Below are 8,591 nucleotides of genomic sequence, written 5' to 3'. Positions count from 1 at the left end.
GTTCTTTTGTCATGTTCTTTTGCTGGAGAGGAGTTCGCCGAAGAGGAGGAGGAGGAGGAGGTCACCGGAGAGGCGCTCGCCTACATCGCCGAAGAGGAGGAGGAGGTCGCCGGAGAGGAGTTCATCGGAGCATCGGAGAGGAGGAAGGAGAAACCATGAGGGGATGGGAGGAGAGGAGGGAGGAGGAGCTCACTGAAGGAAATATGCCCTAGAGGCAATAATAAAGTATTATTTATTTCCTTATATCATGATAAATGTTTATTATTCATGCTAGAATTGTATTAACCGGAAACATAATACATGTGTGAATACATAGACAAACAGAGTGTCACTAGTATGCCTCTACTTGACTAGCTCGTTAATCAAAGATGGTTATGTTTCCTAACCATGGACAAAAAGTTGTTATTTGATTAACGGGATCACATCATTAGTTGAATGATCTGATTGACATGACCCATTCCATTAGCTTAGCACCCGATCGTTTAGTATGTTGCTATTGCTTTCTTCATGACTTATACATGTTCCTATGACTATGAGATTATGCAACTCCCGTTTGCCAGAGGAACACTTTGTGTGCTACCAAACGTCACAACGTAACTGGGTGATTATAAAGGAGCTCTACAGGTGTCTCCAAAGGTACATGTTGGGTTGGCGTATTTCGAGATTAGGATTTGTCACTCCAATTGTCGGAGAGGTATCTCTGGGCCCTCTCGGTAATACACATCACTTAAGCCTTGCAAGCATTGCAACTAATGAGTTAGTTGCGGGATGATGTTTTACAGAACGAGTAAAGGGACTTGCCGGTAACGAGATTGAACTAGGTATAGGATACCGACGATCGAATCTCGGGCAAGTAACATACCGATGACAAAGGGAACAACGTATGTTGTTATGCGGTCTGATCGATAAAGATCTTCGTAGAATATGTAGGAGCCAATATGAGCATCCAGGTTCCGCTATTGGTTATTGACCGGAGACGTGTCTCGGTCATGTCTACATTGTTCTCGAACCCGTAGGGTCCGCACGCTTAAGGTTTCGATGACAGTTATATTATGAGTTCATGAGTTTTGATGTACCGAAGTTAGTTCGGAGTCCCGGATGTGATCACGGACATGACGAGGAGTCTCGAAATGGTCGAGACATAAAGATTGATATATTGGACGGCTATATTCGGACACCGAAAGTGTTCCGGGGAAGTTTCGGATAAAACCGGAGCACCGGGGGGTTACCGGAACCCCCCGGGGGGTTAATGGGCCTCATGGGCCTAAAGTGGAGAAGAGGAGGGGCTGCCAGGGCAGGCCGCGCGCCCCCTCTCCCCCTAGTCCGAATTGGACAAGGAGGGAGGGGCGGCGCCCCCCCTTTTCCTTCTCTCCTTCCCCCTCTCCTACTTGGACAAGGAAAGGGAGGGGAGTCCTACTCCCGGTAGGAGTAGGACTCCTCCTGCGCGCCTCCTACTAGGGCCGGCCGCACCCCCCCTTGGATCCTTTATATACGGAGGCAAGGGGCACCCTAGACACACAAGTTGATCCACGTGATCATATTCTTAGCCGTGTGCGGTGCCCCCTTCCACCACTCCTCGATAATATTGTAGCGGTGCTTAGGCGAAGCCCTGCGACAGTAGTACATCAAGATCGTCACCACGCCGTCGTGCTGACGGAACTCTTCCCCGACACTTTGCTGGATCGGAGTCCGGGGATCGTCATCGAGCTGAACGTGTGCTAGAACTCGGAGGTGCCGTAGTTTCGGTGCTTGATCGGTCGGGCCGTGAAGACGTACGACTACATCAACCAAGTTAACGCTTCCGTTGTCGATCTACAAGGGTACGTAGATCACACTCTCCCCCTCTCGTTGCTATGCATCATCATGATCTTGCGTGTGTGTAGGAATTTTTTTGAAATTACTACGTTCCCCTACACTCACCGGAGAGGAGGGAGGAGGAGCTCACCGGAGAGGAGGGAGGAGAAACCGTGAGGGGAGGGGAGGGGAGGAGAGGAGGGAGGAGGAGGTCGCCGGAGAGGAGGAGGAGGAGGTCGCCGGAGAGGAGGAGGGTAGTATGGTGGAGGAGAGAAAGGAAGATGGAGTGGAGGAGAGGAGAGTATGGAGTGGAGGAGAGGTGAAGTGGAGGAGAAGAATGAAGAGGTAAGGAGGAGAGGACCACGCCCAGCCATATATACGGCATAGTAATGACGCATCGCGGACAGGTGCGCCATTACTAACTTTTTTTATTTTTTTATTTATTTTGAATTTTGAAGGCGGGAAGATACTAATGGCGCACCATGAGCAGGTGCGCCATTAGTAACTTTTTTTATTTTTTTGACTTATTTTGAATTTAGAAGGCGGGAAGATACTAATGGCGCACCATGGGCAGGTGCGCCATTAGTAACTTTATTTTTATTTTTTTGACTTATTTTAAATTTAGAAGGCGGGAAGATAGTAATGGCGCACCATGGGCAGGTGCGCCATTAGTAAGTTTGAATTTTTTTGCCTCTCCAGATCTTAAAAGCCTCGTATCTTTTTTTCTATTAGGTTTTTGAGGATTTTGAAAATATTTAACGGGTTCCCCTGTTAAATTCGGATGTAACTTTTCGAGTAGATGAGCCATTAGTATTTGCACACTAATGGCACACCAACACATGGTGCGCCATTACTATTTAGTAATGGCGCATCACATGTACAGTGCGCCATTAGTGTCAATTTCATCTTTAGCCCTTTTCCTAGTAGTGGGCGCCTCCTCCATCATGGGGTCGTCGTCACTCACCTCCGGCGAGCTCGCCGGCAAGCCGGCCTCTATTCGTCATGCACGATGGGCCTGCCAGCCTGACGCAAGGTCGGCCAACTCAAGCTTCTTCTCCGTCGAGAGGCTCTCCCACATTGCTCTAGAGCTCGCGGTCATGACAGAGGAGGTGCATGGAGGAGGAAAGGGAGCAGACGTGGAGTTGGGTGGATCATGTCAGGTGTGGCTACGTATAAAATTGCGAGCGCCAACCAGTCCAAGCGATGAGATCTGTCAATGCGGGTGCCGTAGTTGGTCAATGCGGGTGCCGTAGTTGGTTTCTCGGCAGGCAGATGAATGGGCGGCCAGTTCAAATGCGGTCGATAGCCGTCCCGTCCAGTCACATCTCTCCGGCACTAAACGTGCGCGGAGATCGATCTGGATGCGGCGTGGTCGGTGCACCGCTTCAATGCTGGCTCCAATGACCAGTCACGTCCGCTCTGAACCGGTATGAATGTGGCATAGAGAGCAGAGGTTTCTTCGCGTGGGAGATATTTTTGGATGGGACAAAGGTGTCGGACCGTCCAGTCACATCTCTCCGGCTGAACGTGCGCGGAGATCGATCTGGATGCGGCGTGGTCGGCGCACCGCTTCAATGCTGGCTTCGATGACCAGTCACGTCCGCTCTGAACCGGTATGAATGTGGCACAGAGAGCAAAGGTTTGTTCGCGTGGGAGATATTTTTGGATGGGACCAAGATGTCGGACGTGTACGTGGAAGTGGTCAAAGTGTACCCGATGGTCCGAACGTTTGCGGGCGATTTAAAGGTACCGCGTTGGATGATAAAGTGTGCCCGGTGGTCTGGACGTTTGCGGGCAATTTAAGAGTCAGCGTTGAAGATGCCCTTACTGGACCACCATGTATGTTGTACAGCAAGAATCTCAGACTTTTTCTCCGGTTTGAATCGAACCCGCGTCTTGCTTCAGAACGACATTTCTATGCAACCAAATTCAAGCTGACTATTTATAGTCTGGTGTTCCAAGTCAAGATCCTTCCTACCAATAGCGTTGGCGGGTACCATTCTAGGCAACCAAACTCTTAGAGACAACGCCAGTGGTAGCGCAACTAGATAGAGAAACTTCTCCGTGTGACTGAAACCGGCCAACCTGCAACCAATAACAAGATGTCAGACCCGTTTTATGTATGATATATGAAGACCAAATCAACATCTTATCTTCCTGTCATCACAACTTTTCACATTTTTAGATAACAGAAATTAAGAGTGCCAGACATCAATCCGCATCCCTCGATCACTATCGAAATGATAACTGAATATGGATATGAAATTGCTTCACACACGATACCAACCCGACGCTGTCATGTATCGTCAGATTTGCTTCTCACGTTCGATCAAAGGACACAGCTCGGGCGAGAAATCGTCGTGTGTATAGCACTTCCCATATGGATGCAATAGAATGGGATAAGAATTTACAGGAAACATGAGCCTCATGTAAACTAAAGGCCTGTTCGGCCCTCCTCCGCTCCACACTCTTGCTTCGGGAGCTGGCGGACCACAAGTCAAAAATCCCGGAGCGGGGGAATAGCTGCTCTGCAGATCCTCAAATTTGGTGGTGCTAGTGGATCACCGAACAGCTCCTAAGTATAAACACAATCCAAGATAATAGGATAATAATCACCAAACACAACTGTCAAACGATTCAGCGAAGCAGTGACTTCCAAGGATGTACTGCCACAGGCTATTGATTTCACTCACGCCTATATGTCTTTATGTGATTGCCAGCGCTTAGCCTTTCTAACTGGCAACTGCAGCCTAGATCCTTGTTCAGCAAAGAGCGACAACAGATGGCATGCCTTGTTGATGAGCAGAGAGAGAAAAATCAACATTTCTGTTATTTAATGAACATGAATCAGCATGACAACCTTATGCAGATGGCATGCCTTGTTGATGAGCAGAGAGGAAAAAAAATCAACATTTCTGTTATTTAATGAAACATGAAAAGGTAGCCAGCATGACAACCTTATGCGCATTCTGTTATGCACAACATTGGTATTTCTGAAGCATTTCCCTTCCTTCACGCCACATTGCAATTTCCCAATCAATCTACTTGTAAATTTATTTGATGGAGTGAATTAATAAACAAGAAAAGGTGGCATAGTAGGTATTCACACGATCAGTTTGCCGGTATGTACATCTTCAAAACTGGATAAGAACACATCCATAATCGAAGATCAGAAATTAACCATGCCATCTTTTTTTTCACTGCATTCAGCTACCATTCATCATCACAGTTACTGGTATGATTGAGCTCCTATTACCCCAGTGTTGGAAGGTGCTTATTGCACCTCCTCTGAAACAACATATCAACCTTTGATGTACATGGAGTAGATTGGCATAGACATATGTAACACAAATAATTCAGTAAATGTTTATATCCCTGACCCCTAACCTGGCCAACTTTACCTTATTCAGTGTGACAACTGTATGCATTCAGCTAAAAATAGATCTTTTGTCACAATTCTTGGCCTGGTTGAGCTATTATCCCTTTGTAATTTGTCACGCCATACTGTTCTTATATTAGTTATATTATTATAACAATTAAGTTATGTTATCAAATTTCATATGATTACATAAGAAAACTTATCAAGTGTCCAGTTGCTTGGAAGCTACTGTACTTAATTGTACCTCTCTGAAATAACATATCAACCTCTGATGTACATGGAATAGATTAGGAATAGGCATATGCAACATAAAATATTTAGTAAATGCTTATATCCTGACCCCTAAACTTCACCTTATTCAGTGTGATGCCTGCTCTAACTTTATTCATATAACAGTGTCCAATCTTAAGCCCCAGTGGCCTACATTGACCATCCTCCAACCTTGACACATTCCTCGCAGCCCCTCCTGCCCTATCGTCCCATCCAACTCCAGAATCATGGTACATGCTAAGTGTCTTACCTATTCTCGCATACACGACTATACAGGAGCACAGAACCATTGGTCCTCTTCATTTGCAATGTTTGACGCAGAAAAGGATATGCACTAAACTTCAGTTTGTCTTTCCTTTTTCTGGACCAACAGGTTTGGAATTAATAGACGATTATTAGAATATGCAAGTAACTTACCGCACCTCTTTCTGAATAACACTGATATGTAACATATGTTTGTGACCTTGCAGGAACAGGAATTGAATTGTTTGCAACCCTTCGCTTCTGCTCGGTTTCTGTCAAGACCAACTTGACTCAGAAGAATGAGAGGGAATAACACGATTTTGTACTAATTTCAAAGATAAGAAAGCCAAGTTGATCTATAGAGTAGATTCAAATTTCAGAGCTTTGTTCAACTGAAACGATCATCAGTAGAGCATGACTTCCTCAGATCTTATTTTGTTTTGATAAAACAGAATGGTAGTATATCGCTGAAGCTGGACATTGGCGAGCCAATGGCCATTCTGCTTTTGATGTGATGGTTATTTGATGAAAGCTGAGATAAGAAGTTACACAACAGCTATAATACTCGTAAGTCTAGCACTCACGAAAGTTCCAATGGTACATTACTTTTTAAGAGATGAGTTAATTACAGATGAAATTTGTAAATTATTATGAATAAAGCATAATTTAACATGAGCACTTGAGCTAGGATAAACATTGATAATGTAGAGAAAGCGAAGTCCACAACTCCCTTTAGACTGTATATATGTATGTAACAACTACAACAAACACAGTAAACGCTAGCATAAAAAATTCTGGATTGCAAAAATGAATAATACTAACACAAAGGGACTAAGGAATACGAATGGCATTTTTCTGCTCAGGTCCCATGCTTAAACATATAAAAGACACATCCTTTTAATCCAAAATTTCTTTGTATTCCTTTCAAGCAAGAGAGCTACCTTTAGAACTACTCCGTATCAGAAGGTACATTTCGAGCCGAGCCCTGTTGGTGGTGCACGAGAGGCTCCATCCCAGGTTTCAACTCCTTGTTGCAGAAGTCATCATACTCTGCCTTATCCCCAGCCTTCTTCTTCACCTCCAACACCAAGAGGCTTGGTGTAAGCTCAAATATCTCAGCCCCAATCGTCAATGGCCCCTTCTCCCCTTCCCTGGTGCCTTCTATGCTTACGCGCCAGTCCTTGCGCCGAATGGAGAAGCTCTTCATCTTGGCAATCTCCTCCAATTTTGTAACAATGGTTTCCATGGGCTGTGCTGAGATGAATCTCACTTCGCTCCCTCGCTCCTCGAACAGCCCTGATAGATCAAATCCCTTGGAGAAGGATATGATATCGAAAGCGTTGAGGCTTGCTGGCCGTGTGAGACGCCCGGCAGGCCGCTGCCGCTCCTCGGACGACAGCGTGGCAGGGCAGGATGCGACGGAGGAATCCGACTCCCACCCTGAGTCATCATCCTCTTGCTGCGGTGGTGGTGGCAGCGGTGGCGGAAGAGGAGGAGGAGGCGGCGGCTCGGTAGGTTCGACGAGACCCAGCTCCTCACTCTCACCGTCCCCTAAGCTGTGCAGCTGATCGTCCTCAACATAGAACCTGACAGGCCGAAATCCCTTCTGAAACCACCTGCTCTGCATGACTTCGGCCATGGTGATCCTTGTCTCCGGGTTGGTGTCGAGAAGGCGATTCAACAGGCTGGTGAGATCTCTGGAGAACCACCTCGGGCAGCGGAATTCCCCTCTGTAAATCTTGCGGTACATGGCCATGAGGTTCTGATCATGGAAAGGGAGGTAGCCGGCCATGAGGACGAAGAGGATGACCCCGCAGGACCATATGTCGGCCTTGGCGCCGTCGTATCCGCGGCGCGCGAGCATCTCGGGCGCGACGTAGGAGGGGGTGCCGCAGAAGGTGTGGAGGAGGCCGTCGGGGTGGAACTGGTCGGCGACGGCGGAGAGGCCGAAGTCGGAGACCTTGAGGTCCCCGCGCTCGTCGACGAGGAGGTTCTCGGGCTTGAGGTCGCGGTGGAAGACGCCGCGCGCGTGGCAGAAGCCGACGGCGGAGATGAGCTGCTGGAAGTAGCGGCGGGCCGTGTCCTCCTTGAGGCGGCCCTTGGCGACGCGCGCGAAGAGCTCGCCGCCGCGGACGAACTCCATGACGAAGTAGATCTTGGACTTGGTGGCCATGACCTCGAAGAGGCGCACGATGTTGGGGTGGCGGACGCGGCGGAGGATGGTGATCTCGCGCTTGATGTGCGGGACGAGGCCGGCACGCAGCGCCTTCTCCTTGTCCAGCACCTTGATGGCGACCGTCTCGCCCGTGTCGGCGTGGCGCGCGTGGTAGACCTTGGCGAAGGTGCCGTGGCCGAGGACGCGGCCCAGCTCGTAGCGGCCGAGCAGGAGGCCGCCGCGCTTGCCGTTGCCGCTGGCGCCGGCGCCGGTGCCGCTGGCGGCGGGCCGGCCAGCGGCGGCGGCGGGACGGCGGGGCTGCGGCGACGGGTCCCGCGACGACGGCGGGGTGGCCGCCATGGGGGGCGGGACGGGCGGAGGCGCGGGGAGGGAGGCGGGTTGCGCGGGGGTGGGCGGAACGGAACGGGACCTATTTGATGCGGTTGGGGGTGGGTATGTCTGGCAGGCTCCGGAGGGCTTTCCTACCTTTTTGTTCCCTTTCTCTTCTGGTTTTTAAATGGTTTCTGCCGTGCGTTTACAGCTCAATGCCAACTTCTTTTTCTAGAGAAGGCAACAGCTCCATGCCAGTGTGTTCCTCCTCAATTCCTTCCCTTTCAGACTCGGAGTGTGGTGAAATTTCTGGGATTTTCTAGGGTTCTGCTGGTTTGGGTGGGGGAAAGACAATTGGGTGACATATAAATTCAAGTCATGTTCAAATACAACCTATTTTTAGACAAAAATGTGGTGGTG

General features: G+C 48.8%; 1 protein-coding gene across 4 annotated transcripts; it reads right to left on the bottom strand.

Moving 5' to 3' along the window:
• Positions 1-3,561: 3,561 nt before the first annotated feature.
• Positions 3,562-8,222, bottom strand: LOC123062858 (CBL-interacting protein kinase 19). Of its 4 annotated transcripts, none has more exons than XR_006429923.1 (3): positions 6,628-8,222; positions 5,861-5,958; positions 3,562-3,879 (listed from the first exon to the last, which is right to left on the bottom strand). XR_006429923.1 is itself a non-coding variant. In XM_044486553.1 (2 exons), exon 1 carries the CDS (start codon positions 8,199-8,201, stop codon positions 6,636-6,638), a length of 1,566 nt encoding a protein of 521 aa, XP_044342488.1. In that variant the 5' UTR covers positions 8,202-8,222; the 3' UTR covers positions 3,562-3,879; positions 6,628-6,635. The 4 variants fall into 4 exon arrangements, 2 of the variants coding, with proteins under 2 accessions (XP_044342488.1, XP_044342477.1); XR_006429926.1 differs by having other exon boundaries at positions 5,866-5,958; XM_044486553.1 differs by lacking the exon at positions 5,861-5,958.
• Between the last annotated feature and the right edge of the window lie 369 nt (positions 8,223-8,591).

The sequence above is a fragment of the Triticum aestivum genome, chromosome 1A (genome assembly GCF_018294505.1).
Source record: "Triticum aestivum cultivar Chinese Spring chromosome 1A, IWGSC CS RefSeq v2.1, whole genome shotgun sequence".
NCBI lineage: Eukaryota > Viridiplantae > Streptophyta > Magnoliopsida > Poales > Poaceae > Triticum > Triticum aestivum.
This window is presented reverse-complemented; position numbering and strand designations above follow the sequence as displayed.

Excerpts from the sequence above, each read along its gene's own strand:
- LOC123062858 (XM_044486553.1), bottom strand. The coding sequence starts at position 8,201 with ATGGCGGCCACCCCGCCGTCGTCGCGGGACCCGTCGCCGCAGCCCCGC.